A 14,998-nucleotide genomic window follows, 5' to 3' on the forward strand; every position below is an offset into this window, starting at 1 on the left:
ATCTGGAGCAGCTTGATTTTCTCCTCTCTCTCAAAGATCAAAGCTTTAAGTGCTGTTTATCTGATGGGGGCAGTTTGGGGGGCTGCCAGCTCTTCCAGGTGGTTGTTAGGAGACGCATTTTCTCTGGAGCTCTGACTGCAAGTTAAATGAATGTGTGGGGGGTCTCTGACTTTTACACGGTTCTGTGTGAATGTGTGTTTGTGTGAATGTTTCCTCTCATAAGTTTGATTTCCCAGTTTAACGTTTTTAACAAGCCTCAATTGAATCATTGATTCTATAAAAACTCTGACTCACCACCCCTCCCACACCCACTGCCACCCCACCCCACACCTACCACCCCCCCACCCGACCAGCACACAGTCAAAACAAAACATGCAGATGTTCTCTTCCAGTCTACACTACACGCTCCATACAGCTCCACCACACACTCTCTTAAAAAGGATGGTTCTTCAAGGGTTCTTTACTAAAGACAATGAAATAGTTCTTCAGATTGATGGAGAATGTGTTGTACGCTCTTAAAAATATGGTTCTTCAAGTGTTCTTTAAAGAAAATGGTTCTATAAAGGAAAGAAAAAGTAAACAAAATGGTTCTACATAGAACCATGAACACTCAAAAAACCTCCTGCATGATTAAAGGGTTCTTTGCATCATAAAGGCTCTTCAGACTGATTGAGAAGGTGTTGTAAATGTTCCGAAAAGGGTTCTGCTATTGTGACGATGTCAAGCTTGTAACAACAGAAGAACCCTTTTTGGTGCTATATAGAACCATTTTCAAAAGGATTCTATTTAGAACCATATACAACACATTCTCCACCAATCTGAAGAACAATTTGGCCATGTAAAAAACATTAAAGCATGCAAATGGTTCTTTAAGTGAATATGGTTCTATATAGAACCATTTTCTTCACCAAAGAACCCTTGAAGAACCATGGTTTTTAACAGTGTAAGGCTGATCAATTCATCGTTTTTAAAACAATTTGAAAGAGCTGAACATTCAAATCACAAGAAAAATCTGGTTAAGCAGTTTCCAGGTGGTTGCTAGTGTGTTGTTAGGTGGTTTCTATAGTATTGCAGGTGGTTGCTAGGGTGTCCCTAGGTGGATTCTATGGTATTCCAGGTGGTTGCTAGGCTATTCCTAGGTGGCTTCTCTGGTATCCCAGGTGGTTGCTAGGGTGTTCCTAGGTGGTTTCTTTGTTATTCAAGGTGGTTGCTAGAGTGTTGCTCGGTGGCTGCTCTGGCATCCCAGGTGGTTGCTAGGGTGTTCCTAGGTGGTTTCTAAGTTGTCCCAGGTGGCTGCTAGGGTGTTGCTAGGTGGCTTCTCTGATATCCCTGGTGGTTGTTAGAGTGTTGCTAGGTGGTTTCTATGGTGTCTCAGGTGGTTGCTAGGATGTTGCTAAGTGGTTTCTATGGTGTCCCAGGTGGTTGCTAAGGAGCTGCAATTGTAATTACGCTCTATGTTATCAACAACACTGTCTCAAACTTTCAGTGGGGGAATTTAACCCATAACACGTGTAAGTGAGTTAGACCAATCACAAGCAACCAAACACCCATGTGCTGTGTGACATCAGAACAACTACTACTGTAAACTTTAAACACTACTTAATTTTTTAAAAAAGACAGGGAAATTTGTTTATCCAGGATAAGGAGCCTTTATTATACATTTAAACTGCAGTTACAGTCACAATACATTCACAACACCAGTCTGACAAATCTGTTTCTCTCTCTCTCTCTCTTTCTCAGTCTCTCTCTTTCTCTCTCTCTCAGTCTCTCTCCGTCTCTCACTGTCTCTCAGTCTCTCTCTCTGTCTCTCACTGTCTCTCAGTCTCTCTCTCTCAGTCTCTCTCTCTCTCAGCCTCTCTCTCTATCTCAGGGTTCAGTCTCAGTAGCAGCTCCAGCAGAGGTTCTGATTAAATATCAGCTCTGTCCCTGAAGGCTCACAGAGAGAGAGCGAGAGAGAGAGAGAGAGAGAGAGAGAGAGAGAGAGAGTGTGTGTGTGTGTGTGTGTGTGTGTGTGTGTGTGTGCGATGACAGACTAAAGATGTTTTGACAGCCTCCAAATCTTCTCTCTGTTCCACTGCACTGCCTGCTGACCCCCCCGAGACAGAGTGAGAGAGAGAGAGACATACACAGAGAGAGAGAGAAACTGTATTTATGTTTACAGAACTAACATTAGTAAACATTTCTAATGAGTTGTGTATATTCATATGGAGATTAGATGTTTCAATGCATAATTTAAAGCCCATATCAATCACTCAATAAAACTCTATTAATCCATTAAAAGCAGCAGAGATGCACCAATGTGGGAACTGTGAGCTGATACTGATATCAGACACTTTTCATCTACACATACATAAACATTTATAAACTGGGACTAAATCTAGCTCCACCCATTCAGTCTACAGCAGTTTAGCTCCACCCATTCAATCTACAGCAGTTTAGCTCCACCATTTAGCTACAGCAGTTTAGCTCCACCATTCAGTCTACAGCAGTTTAGCTCCACCGTTCAGCTACAGCAGTTTAGCTCCACCATTCAGCTACAGCAGTTTAGCTCCACCATTCAGTCTACAGCAGTTTAGCTCCACCATTTAGCTACAGCAGTTTAGCTCCACCATTCAGTCTACAGCAGTTTAGCTCCACCATTCAGCTACAGCAGTTTAGCTCCACCATTCAGCTACAGCAGTTTAGCTCCACCATTTAGCTACAGCAGTTTAGCTCCACCATTCAGTCTACAGCAGTTTAGCTCCACCATTCACTCTACAGCAGTTTAGCCCCACCATTCAGTCTACAGCAGTTAAGCTCCACCATTCAGCTACAGCAGTTTAGCTCCACCATTCAGTCTACAGCAGTTTAGCTCCACCATTCAGCTACAGCAGTTTAGCTCCACCATTCAGTCTACAGCAGTTTAGCTCCACCCATTCAGCTACAGCAGTTTAGCTCCACCATTCAGCTACAGCAGTTTAGCTCCACCATTCAGTCTACAGCAGTTTAGCTCCACCCATTCAGCTACAGCAGTTTAGCTCCACCATTCAGTCTACAGCAGTTTAGTTCCACCCTTTCAGCTACAGCAGTTTAGCTCCACCATTCAGTCTACAGCAGTTTAGCTCCACCATTCAGCTACAGCAGTTTAGCTCCACCATTCAGTCTACAGCAGTTTAGCTCCACCATTCAGTCTACAGCAGTTTAGTTCCACCCTTTCAGCTACAGCAGTTTAGCTCCACCATTCAGTCTACAGCAGTTTAATAAAGAGAGGTTGGAAATTGAGATGGATTATGACTGATTTTATCTATAAAACCTCAACAAATGTTAAAAGTAGACTGTGCCCTGTGTCCGTTCCCCTGGGCCCCGCTGACAGCCGCAGGAACCAGCAGGAGGGCGAAGCCCGAACCCCAAACACTGACGCGGGACATGAGTCCTGAACTCTGCCGCCAAGGCCCCGCCTCCTGCGGGACTAGGGAGCAGGAGGCGGGGCTAGGAGGCAGGGCTAGGGACTTCACAGGGTTTCATCTGGGCTTGGAGTTCAGGCCCCGCCTGCCTGCCGGCTCTCACGGCCATCATCACAGCCCGGGGAACGGGCGCATGCCACATGGACGTCCGTGGAAAAATAAAGTAGTGAATGTAAAATATGAGCTCTGTAATAATAACCTAATATCAGCGTTATTAATATTATTAATACTTCAGCTGCGCTGCTCTCAGTATCAGCTGTAATGAAGCCATATCAGTCCAGCTCAACAGCCTGAAGACGAATTAGAGATGAAGCTTCAGCGCTGAGTTTACTGAGGACTGTGTGTGTGTGTGTGTGTGTGTGTGTGTGTGTGTGTGTGTGTTTTGGCTGGTCTGTTGGTGTGTGTGTGAACACACTGATCTCCAACAAGCTGTACAGTGACTCTGCACTTTCACACTCTCTCTCTCTCTCTCTCACACACACTCTCTCTCTCTCTTTTCCCTTTTTTTCTCTCACTCTCTCCGTTCTCTTTTTCTTCTTTCATTGTCTCACTTTCTTTTTCTTTCTCTTTCTTCTCCCTTTCTGTCTCTCTGTCTCTTACACTTTTCTATTTCTTTCTCATTCCTTTCTATTTTCTCTTTCTCTCACCTTTCTGTCTCTTTCCCTTCTCTTGCTCTTCTTTTCCCTTTCATTCTCTCTCACCTCCTTTTATTTTTCTCTCTTTTACTCCTCTCTCTCTCTCTCTCTCTCACACACACACACACACAGTCCTTATCCTCTTTCTTTTGCTCTTTCCTTTCTCTTGCTCTCTTTCTTCTCGTTTTCACTCTCTTTCCTTCCTCTTTTTCTCTCTCTTACTCCTCTCTCTCTCTCCTTATCCTCCGTCTTTCTTTTTCTCTTTTTGCTCCTCTCTCTCTCTCTCTCTCTCTCTCTCTCTACTTCTTAATTCTGCTGTCTAATCTAAAACTGCCAAGGTTTTCAGCTCAGACAACTCAGCACACACACACTAAGAGACCTGATCAGCAGTTTTAGGGAAAGCGTGTGTGTGTGTGTGTGTGTGTGTGTGAGAGACGGTGTTGTGTCAGCTTATTTCTGTCAAGGTTTTGAAATGCTGTTACTTACACACACACACACACACACACACACACACACACACACACACACAGACACACAGCCATGGACATCCCCCCAACAGGCACCACATATATGTATATAATGTACAGAGTACTTTCTATTAGGAGTCTGTTCCAAACCCTAACATATAAAAAATATACTTACATTTTAATTTTTTATTTGAGATTTTTTTTTAATTCTTTTAGAGTGAAGTTGAAAATTTTAATTTAATTTTTAAGTAAAAAATGCCGTCCCTTGTTTTCATGTCACTACCGAAACACAAAGCACTGCAATCTGTGGGTGGAGCCTTGTTTTAGCCCCACCCCTGCATTTTAGAGCAGGAAGTGAGGCTGCATCCCTGTCCCTCATGGCCACATGGTGAGCAGTTAGATCTCACTGTTTTGAAGTAAATGTGTCCCAAAGTCTGAAAGTCAGTGTGGAACATTAAGAATACTGTCACTACCGAAACACAGATTTTCTAAACTTTTTAGTGTTTTAATGTAAAATATGATGATTTTCTGTGTGAACAACTGTTCCGAGCTGTGTTTGCTGGTCATGTACTGAGTTTCTGAGCTCAAAATGAGCTAAAATTGTCACTGAATCAGTCACGACTGAAACAGTCACTACTGAAACACTTGGTACAGTTTGGGTAGTTATGATTGTTTTGGAATGATCAGTCATTACTCATAATAAAGTAAACATATTGAAGGTATAGGGTCACTCAGCAAAATGGTTTTAGTCCATCTATGCGATCTATGAGCTCCACGAACACTGGAATCTGCGCTCAACTCTTAATATTGTAATAAAAATACAGATTATGTTCTATTGAGATGAGAATAAGGTTGAGCCTGCTGTAAAACACTTTTGAGCTCATATTTCACTCCACACTCTCTCCGTTATGACAGATCGTCCCGGTGATGATGGTGATTGATTTTGTGATGAAGGCTGGGTCCGTGTCGGGAGACAGATGAGAGATGAAACGCTGCTCGTGATTCTCATCTGGATCTATGACGGGAACATAACTCCCTCACACAGAACATTTACGATAATTAATGGGTCACAGACTGTAACAGTCACTGTACTGACCGTGTTCATCCTGATTAAAGTTAAGATTTAGCACAATCCATCGTTTTATAATAAAAGACCAGGTTCTTGATTTCCTGTAATCTTCCATTAAGATCGAATGACCGCTATGGTATTCCAGGTGGTTGCTATGGTGTTGCCAAACAGTTACTATAGCATTTTAGATGGTTGTAAAGGTGTTGACAAGTGGTCGCCATGATATTTCAGGTGGCTGCTAGGGTGTTGCTAGGGTGTTGTCGAACAGTTACTACGGTATTTTAGGTGGTTGTGAAGGTGTTGATAATTGGTCGCTATGGTATTCCAGGTGGTTGCTATGGTGTTACCAAACGGTTAGTATAGTATTTTTGGTGGTTGTGAAGGTGTTGATAATTGGTCGCTATGGTATTCCAGGTGGTCGCTAGGGTGTTGCTATGGTGTTGCCAAACGGTTACTATAGTATATTAAGTGGTTGCAATGGTGTAGATAATTGGTTGCTATGGTATTCCAGGTGGTTGGTAGGGTGTTGCCAAATGGTTACTATGGTATTTTAGATGGTTGTAAAAGTATTGATAAATGGTTGCTATGGTATCCCAGGTGGTTGCTAAGGTGTTGCTAGGTAATTGCATAAGTGTCCTGGCGGAGATGGAAGGAAAGCGGCTGTAGGCGAAGCTTAAAGTAGAGCAAAGTAAATCTGCGCTCTCGTTTATATTGTTTAGCCTAAACTACGACATTAACACACACTGAGACATACTGGACATTAAATGTTGTGGCTCCCAAGGTGATTGATTTTTGTTGAAAGGTCAAAATGGCTCTTCTCATCATTTGTGTTGTGACTCCTGACCTAACCTGGCTTTAATGCAGAGGGAGCCGGTCAGATTTCTCGCTCATCCAGTAGTGTTTTTGTTGTGTGCTGCCACAGACTGTCCGGGCGCTGCACTTACCCACTTCCAGTTCCGCCTTTTTGCGTTCCGTCAACATTACGTTATAATTAAATATTTAGAAAATCGATTTTTGACATTTATGAATCGATTCAGAATCGTTCACGTCCGCATCGCGATGCATCTAAGAATCGAGTTTTGCCCACACCCCTAGTTCCCCACATGGTTAATAGGGTGTTGCTAATGGTATCATCATGATGTAAGCTGGGCGCACAAACCTTTGCCCCCCCCTAGGGTGTTGCTAGGCTGTAGCTATGGTATCCCAGGTGGTTGCTAGGGGGTTGCTAAGTTTTGCACCTCATTCATTGCTATGGGGAAAGAGATCGTTATGTAATGATGACTGTACAAAAAAACGTACATCTGATCAAAAAGCTGTATACAGGCACACCATTCCTTAACAGACGCAACATTATTGAGTTGGAACGGTGTTGATGTCTCAAAAACTGCGAGATGAGTTAGCGAACAAAAATCCGGCGAAAAAATAAGAACCAAGAAGAAGAAAAAGAAGAAGAAGAAACGTGCATATCCTGAAAAAATGTAGAGTGATTGCACAGTTTGAACTTGCTAAGATGTTGCTAGGCAGTTGCTATGGTATCCCAGGTGGTTGCCAGGTATTGGCTAGGTAGTTGCTAGGCAGTTGCTATGGTACACTACAGGGTTAATAGAGTTACTAATGGACATGTATCATCTGAGCAATAACACCATTAACTAATAATGCCATCGGATCACAACAGTGTAACTGTAATTGCCTTACAGTGTATTAGAAACATTTGTGAACGTCTGATTGACTCTCGGAAGTCGTGGCCATTTTGCAATCAGTGAAACCAGCTTCTAGGACTGAACTTTGGAGGTGTGTCTGCAGATTCTTTGAAGAACTGAAAGTGAGTCTCCTGAAAAGAATGCAAGCTGGAATAAAGGTGAAGAGCTGATATTAGATTCAGCTGCTGAGGCTTTTCAGTAAATCTGCTTTTCTGCTTGCTGTAAAGTGAATAGCCTGTTCTTAACGGCGGGCTGGTAATCAAATAAATGCAGGGTGGGCTCTGACTTGTGCACAGAACTGTACAACACAATAGACATTACAGCATTAGTGTGCGTCTGCCTAAACACACATGCACACACACCTCAGAGACACCACCACCCATTCCATCAGTATGTCATAGCCCCCCACACCCACCCTGAGCTCATTCCATCACTCACACATACACATAAGATGTTATTATTTCCATATGACAGGCTGGAAAAGAGCTTTAATCCATCAGAGCAGGCGGGACCACCAATGATGGGGGGTGTCCATGTATCCTGAACTTTCAGGATGAAGTCATTTGCCAGGAGGGGAAGCGTTACACCTTTCCCCCCACACACACACAAACACCCGGGGATTCCCGTCCTGAATGCCTGAGCTGTAATGGGTGGGTGGGGGTCCGGGACAGCCCTGTGAGTCATCCCGTCTCGAAATAACCCAATTAAACCTCACACTGGTGACTTCAGCAGTTTAGAAGTTGTTTGATTAGCAGAAAAGAATCCTGCTGCTATCAGACTGCTGATAGAGCAGCGAGGACGTGATGAAAGAGCATTTCAGCAGCTGAGTTTACTAACAGGACAGCGGGAAAGATTCAGCACTGCGGTGTAACTGCTCACTTATTAAGGCCTGGAGTCATATTACGCAAATTTCCTGTATTTTTTCTTAAGATCTGATGGTCAAGATCAGATTTTTCACAAATTCATATTACAGAAGCAAATCAGATCTTCATTTAGGAATTTTATCTTATCTTACAGCGTCTTATATCCAGTTAGGACATCTTAACCTACTCAATCGAAGTCAACAATCAACTCTCATGCCTGTTGCCTAGCAACTGACCACACGTGCAGATAATGCACACGTACATACAGTGCAAAATCACAGACACTGTCAGTCAGTTACAGTCTGAGTTCATGTTAGTGCAGATCATTAACAAGGGCTGGTAGCCAGTCTCTTGGGGCAATGATAGCCTTTAGCCTCGGGTGAGCCTTCAGCATAGCTGCCTGCTTGCTAAGCAAGTGTGTTCTCTAGCCCTGCCTGGTGGTGTGCCTCCGTTGGTCAGCTGCATCAGACAATACTATGATCTTGGGGCCTAGTCTCGAGACTTGACTCATAGATTGGAGAATGGACTTGGACTCGCACCACAGAGACTAAAGACTCAACTCACACTTAAGAGACCCAAGACTCGACCCGGACATGCACCTCAGAGACTCGAGACTTGACTCAGACAAGCACCTCAGAGACTCGAGACTCGACTCGGACGTGCACCTCAGAGACTCGAGACTTGACTCGGACTCGTCCTTCAGAGACTCTAGACTCTACTCAGACTCTCACTTTGGAGACTTGAGACTTGATTCTGATTCATCCCTCAGAGACTCGAGACTCGGACTCACATTTCAAAGACTCAAGACTCAACTCTGATTCATGGCTCGAAGACTCGAGACTTGACTGACTTACCTCAAAAACTTGAGACTCAATTCAGACTCGCACCTCAGAGACTTGAGACTTGACGCAGACTCACACCTCTGAAACCAAGACTTGACTCCGACTTGCATCTCAGAAACTTGAGTCTCGACTCTGATTCGTACCTTGAAGACTCAAGACTCGACTAAGACTTACCTCAGAAACTTTGGACTCGACTAAGACTCACACCTCAGAGACTCGAGACTCAACTCGGACTCACACCTCAGAGACTCAAGACTCGACTCAGATTTACCTCAGAAACTTGAGACTCAACTAAAACTCGCACCTCAGAGGCTGGAGACTTGACTCAGACTCACATCTCAGAGACTCGACTCTGATTTGTACCTTGAAGCCTCAAGATTTGACTTGAACTTACCTCAGAAACTTGAGACTAGACTAAGACTCTCACCTCACAGACTCGACTTGGACTTCTCAGAAGTCTCAGAAACTGGAGACTTTACTCAGACTTAATGAGTTGTTTCATAACCTTCTCTGACAAATTTTAAGAACCGTTAACTGAGTAATTGAGTACCTGTGCACATGCCTACAACTACCTACCACTACAACTGACGAGTCAACACTAAAACTACAGGGCACAAACAAGGGCGCTGGTCAGTCACCTGTCAGTTACACTGACATCCTCATACTCAGCAAAAGGCACACACACACACACACACACACAGACATGTCGGTCAGGATTAGTTAGTGGAGCTGTCCTGCTGCGTTAGCAGAGCCACGCATGACCACTTTACTGTCCACACTTGATGGACTCTCACCTCCACTTTAAACCACAGCTGTACCAAAACTGCCATTAATCACTGAATAGTGATTCTGTTTATTGTCATTCTGCATTGATTCTTTAATCTTTGCACTAACAAAACAGCACAGGTAAAACACTGCACACAGCAAAATCTGCACAGGTAAAACACTGCACACAGCAAAATCTGCACAGGTAAAATACTGCACTCCGGGAAAATCCACACAGGTAAAATACTGCACTCCGGGAAAATCTACACAGGTAAAACACTGCACACAGTTAAATCTGCACAGGTAAAACACTGCACTCCAGTAAATCTGCACAGCTAAGATACTGCACTCCGGTAAATCTGCACAGCTAATATACTGCACACAGTTAAATCTGCACAGCTAAAACACTGCACTCAGGTAAATCTGCAGAGGTCAAATACTGCACTCAGGTACATCTGCACAGGTAAAACACTGCACACAGTTAAATCTGCACAGGTAAAACACTGCACTCAGGTAAATCTGCACAGCTAAGATACTGCACTCCGGTACATCTGCACAGCTAAAACACTGCACTCGGGTAAATCTGCACAGCTAAGATACTGCACTCCGGTACATCTGCAGAGGTCAAATACTGCACTCCGGTAAATCTGCAGAGGTCAAGTACTGCACTCCGGTAAATCTGCAGAGGTCAAGTACTGCACTCCGGTAAATCTGCAGAGGTCAAATACTGCACTCAGGTAAATCTGCAGAGGTCAAATACTGCACTCAGGTAAATCTGCAGAGGTCAAGTACTGCACTCCGGTAAATCTGCAGAGGTCAAGTACTGCACTCCGGTAAATCTGCAGAGGTCAAATACTGCACTCAGGTAAATCTGCAGAGGTCAAATACTGCACTCAGGTCAATCTGCAGAGGTCAAGTACTGCACTCAGGTAAATCTGCAGAGGTCAAATACTGCACTCAGGTAAATCTGCAGGTGTCAAATACTGCACTCAGGTAAATCTGCAGAGGTCAAGTACTGCACTCAGGTAAATCTGCAGGTGTCAAATACTGCACTCAGGTAAATCTGCAGAGGTCAAATACTGCACTCAGGTAAATCTGCAGGTGTCAAATACTGCACTCAGGTAAATCTGCACAGGTAAAACACTGAAGCAAATTAGAACAGATAAAATACTAAATTCGGATAAATCAGCACAGGTAAACAACAGCACTCCAAAAAATCAACACAAATGGTAACACAAGTTCAGGAACATAAGCACAAATACTAAAGTCAGGCAATTTAGCACAGGTAAAATACGCAGAAGTAAATTAGCACAGGTGAAATACACGGATGTAAATAAGCACAGGTAAAATAAATGGACGTAAATTAGCACAGGTAAAATACACTGACATAAAGTAACACAGGTAAAAAACACAACAAACAAGTAAATCAGCACAGGTTAATCACTGCACTCAGGTAAATCAGCAGAGGTATAACACACTCAGGGAAATCTGTACCTGTATCAGTATGTACTGTACTGTACTGAATTTAATATTTTGTTCATTATTATGCGCACAGGCGATATGGCTTCTATTGTTTTCTTCCAGCATAAAGAAGTTGTTTAACTGATGCCGCTGGTGAAGAGAGAGGAACCAAAGGAAGGCAGCGCAGTTCGATTAGTGAGTCATTTAAATATGAGCAGACAGATGAGTAGACTATAGAAATAATCAGCCGTTTTCAGCTGTTGAACGGTCATTAGGGAACTATTCCACATTTCCAACAGAGCGATTGTCTCCAGCAGCAGGAAACTGTGCTGCAGCGTGATAGAACCAGAGCAGAGGATCAGAGCAGGAACTTGCCCAAACACGGTCCAGAGAAATGCTGACATGAGCTCACTTCAGAATGTGACAGCTCTCTCTCTCTCGCTCTCTCTTGCTCTCTCTCGCTCTCTCACCGACATCTACAGGGTTTATATTCATCCTCAGTCAAAGCCAATAGATGAACACATGACTCCGAGTTGGGGAGCAGGGAATGGTGTGGGGGGGGGCAACCTGACACTTTTGGCTAAACAATTTTTTAAATACTTGAGCGAGATTAGATTAATATTTTTGCACAAGCCACTTCCACATCTGTGCTACGAATGAAAACATAAACTTTGTAACTGGGGGGTTGGGGGGGGGGTGGTATGTCATTGAAGTGCACTCATTAGTATAGAATTGTATACAAAAAAGTATTTGTTAGTAAAGTATAGCATGGAAGTGTATTTATTTATGTAGTTTAGCACTGAAATGCAATCATTAGTATAGTACAGAAGCACATTAATTTGTAAAGCACAGCATAGAAGTACATTCATTACTACAGTAGAGCATTTAAGTGCATTCATTAGTATAGTATAGTATAGAAGTGCATTCATTAGAAGAGTATAGTTTAGTATAGTATAGTACAGCAGTGCCTTCATCAGTGTAGTATAGAATAGCATTAAAGTGTATTTGTTGGTATAGTAAAGTGCAGAAGTGCATTCATTACTACAATAGAGCATTTAAGTGCATTCATTAGTATAGTATAGTATAGAAGTGCATTCATTAGATGAGTATAGTTTAGTATAGTATAATACAGCAGTGCCTTCATTAGTGTAGTACAGAATAGCATTAAAGTGTATTTATTGGTATAGTATAGTGCAGAAGTGCATTCATTACTACAATAGAGCATTTAAGTGCATTCATTAGTATAGTATAGTATAGAAGTGCATTCATTAGATGAGTATAGTTTAGTATAGTATAGTACAGCAGTGCCTTCATTAGTGTAGTATAGAATAGCATTAAAGTGTATTTGTTGGTATAGTAAAGTGCAGAAGTGCATTCATTAGTATAGCATAGCATTTAAGTGCATTCATTAGTATAGCATAGCATTTAAGTGCATTCATTAGTATAGCATAGAAGTGCATTCATTAGAAGAGTATAGTATAGTATAGTATAATACAGCAGTGCCTTCATCAGTGTAGCATAGAATAGCATTAACGTGTATTTATTGGTATAGTAAAGTGCAGAAGTGCATTCACACTGCATTTAGGTGCATTCATTAGTATAGTATAGTATAGAAGTGCATTCTTTAGAAGAGTATAGTTTAGTATAGTATAATACAGCAGTGCCTTCATTAGTGTAGTATAGAATAGCATTAAAGTGTATTTATTGGTATAGTATAGTGCAGAAGTGCATTCATACTACATTTAGGTGCATTCATTAGTATAGTATAGTATAGTATAGTATAGAAGTGCATTCATTAGAAGAGTATAGTATAGTATAGTATAGTAAAGCAGTGCCTTCATCAGTGTAGTATAGAATAGCATTAAAGTGTATTTATTGGTATAGTAAAGTGCAGAAGTGCATTCATTACTACAGTAGAGCATTTAAGTGCATTCATTAGTATAGTATAGAAGTGCATTCATTAGAAGAGTATAGTATAGTATAGTACAGCAGTGCCTTCATTAGTGTAGCACAGAATAGCATTAAAGTGTATTTATTGGTATAGTAAAGTGCAGAAGTGCATTCAATAATAAAGCATACTGCATTAATTAGTATAGTACAGAATAGAAGATCTTTAAGATAGTACAGTACAGACAGAAGTGCATTAATTCGTATAGTATAGCATTTAAGTTCATTCATTAGTATAATTTAGTATAGTACAGTACAGTATAGAAGCTCATTTATTTTTATAGAAGTGCATTTATTAAAACAGTATAGTAGTTTTATATAGTATAGAAAAGCCTTTATTAGTGTAGTATAGAATAGTATTAAAGTATGTTTATTAGTATAAAAAGCATAGAAGTGCATTCATCAGTATAGTTTAGTATAGAAGTGCCTTCATTTATGTGGCATGTATAGTATAGTATGTATAGTAAAGTATGGTATAATAGAGTATAGTTTAGTACAATATAGTACAGTATAGATTAGTGGAGTTTAGTATAGTGTAGTTTAGTATAGTATGTATAGTACAGTATGGTACACTATAGTATAGTGCTCTGTTCTGGACACAGCCCAAGTCTTTCTGGAACTGGATCAGCTGTATTCGAGCAGGGAACCACCGGCCGGTGCAGAGCCTTTCTGCCTTCAGCCAGTTCACATTTTAGTTCTGCTCCAGTGCTTAACACACCTGGGACAGGTAAACACCCTGCAGGTAAAGTTTACTTGGCTCAGGCTCAGGTGTGTTTAGAGCTGGAGCAGGAGGAAAATATGGAGTGGACTAAGACTGCTCTACATCAGGGGTGTGCAGCTGTGGTCCTGGAGGCCCAGTGTGCAGCACAGTTTGGTAAGAGCCTTGCTCAGACACACCCACTGAACCTGGCGGGTACCAGGTGAGCTGAATCAGGTGTGTTTGAGCAGGTAAATCACCGAGCTGTGTGCTGGAGCTGAAGACCCCCGCTCTGCTCTGCAGCCCCCTCAGCACGTGGCGCTGCAACAGGTCACAGTTCAGTTTTACACACGAACACTGAACCGAAGCTGAGAGCACGCGCTCATCAAGCATTCACGCATTCATCATTCACACGTCACACTGCTCGCCCTGGCGCGCGCTCCACCACTCCACTCCACTCACCGTCTCTCCGCGTGTTCCCGGACCGCAGTGCTTTAACGGTGAGCGCGTGCGTTTCCGTGCCGCGGAGCAGCAGCAGCGCGAGGGAGAGCGCGAGCGCCGCCGGGCTCATCATCGCCGCTGACCTCCGCGTGCCGTAGATGCAGAACTTCAGTCCCAGAGTCCGAGTCACAGTCAGCCCGCGCGCTCGAGCTCCACTTACGCGGACCGCCTGCCTGCTCAAGTCCGAGTGCTCGCGCCGCCGCCGTGTGCTCTCCTGCTCGCTCTTTTACATAACGAGTCCGGCTCGGTGCGCGCGGCGGCGGTGAGTGCGCGCGCGCTCATATACCCGCCTCCACACACGCACACACAGACAGTGTCGCTCGCGCCGCCAAACAACCGAAAACTTATCGCGTGCGTGTCGCGCACTTGCAATTCCGCGAGAATACTTCACATACTGAGCGGAGACAGGGACGGAACGAGGAGGCGGGGGGAGGGGGGGGGCAGGGCACGCGCTGGATGCAAATCATAAATCATGCAGAGCGCGAGGGGTGAAACACAAAACAAAGTGAAACAGGTTTTCTTGTTGAGGGGCAACAGTTGAGACCCCCAAGCTGCGTGTCCTTTCCGGGTCAAAACCCCCCTCAAAACGTTCAAGAAAGAGAGTTTAA

The 14,998-nt window shown here is 43.1% G+C and overlaps 1 protein-coding gene across 2 annotated transcripts in view; it reads right to left on the bottom strand.

The window, feature by feature from the left end:
* Positions 1–14,790, bottom strand: part of pdgfd (platelet derived growth factor d) — a 37,060-nt gene extending 22,270 nt beyond the window's left edge. For both annotated transcript variants that reach the window (XM_036558039.1, XM_036558029.1), the window contains exon 1: positions 14,352–14,790. In XM_036558039.1, the coding sequence (XP_036413932.1) occupies positions 14,352–14,463 (112 nt within the window). In that variant the 5' untranslated portion in view covers positions 14,464–14,790. The remainder of the gene's footprint in view (positions 1–14,351) is intronic.
* Between the last annotated feature and the right edge of the window lie 208 nt (positions 14,791–14,998).

This window comes from Colossoma macropomum, unplaced genomic scaffold (assembly GCF_904425465.1).
Source record: "Colossoma macropomum unplaced genomic scaffold, Colossoma_macropomum, whole genome shotgun sequence".
In the NCBI taxonomy this organism is placed as follows: Eukaryota; Metazoa; Chordata; class Actinopteri; order Characiformes; family Serrasalmidae; genus Colossoma; species Colossoma macropomum.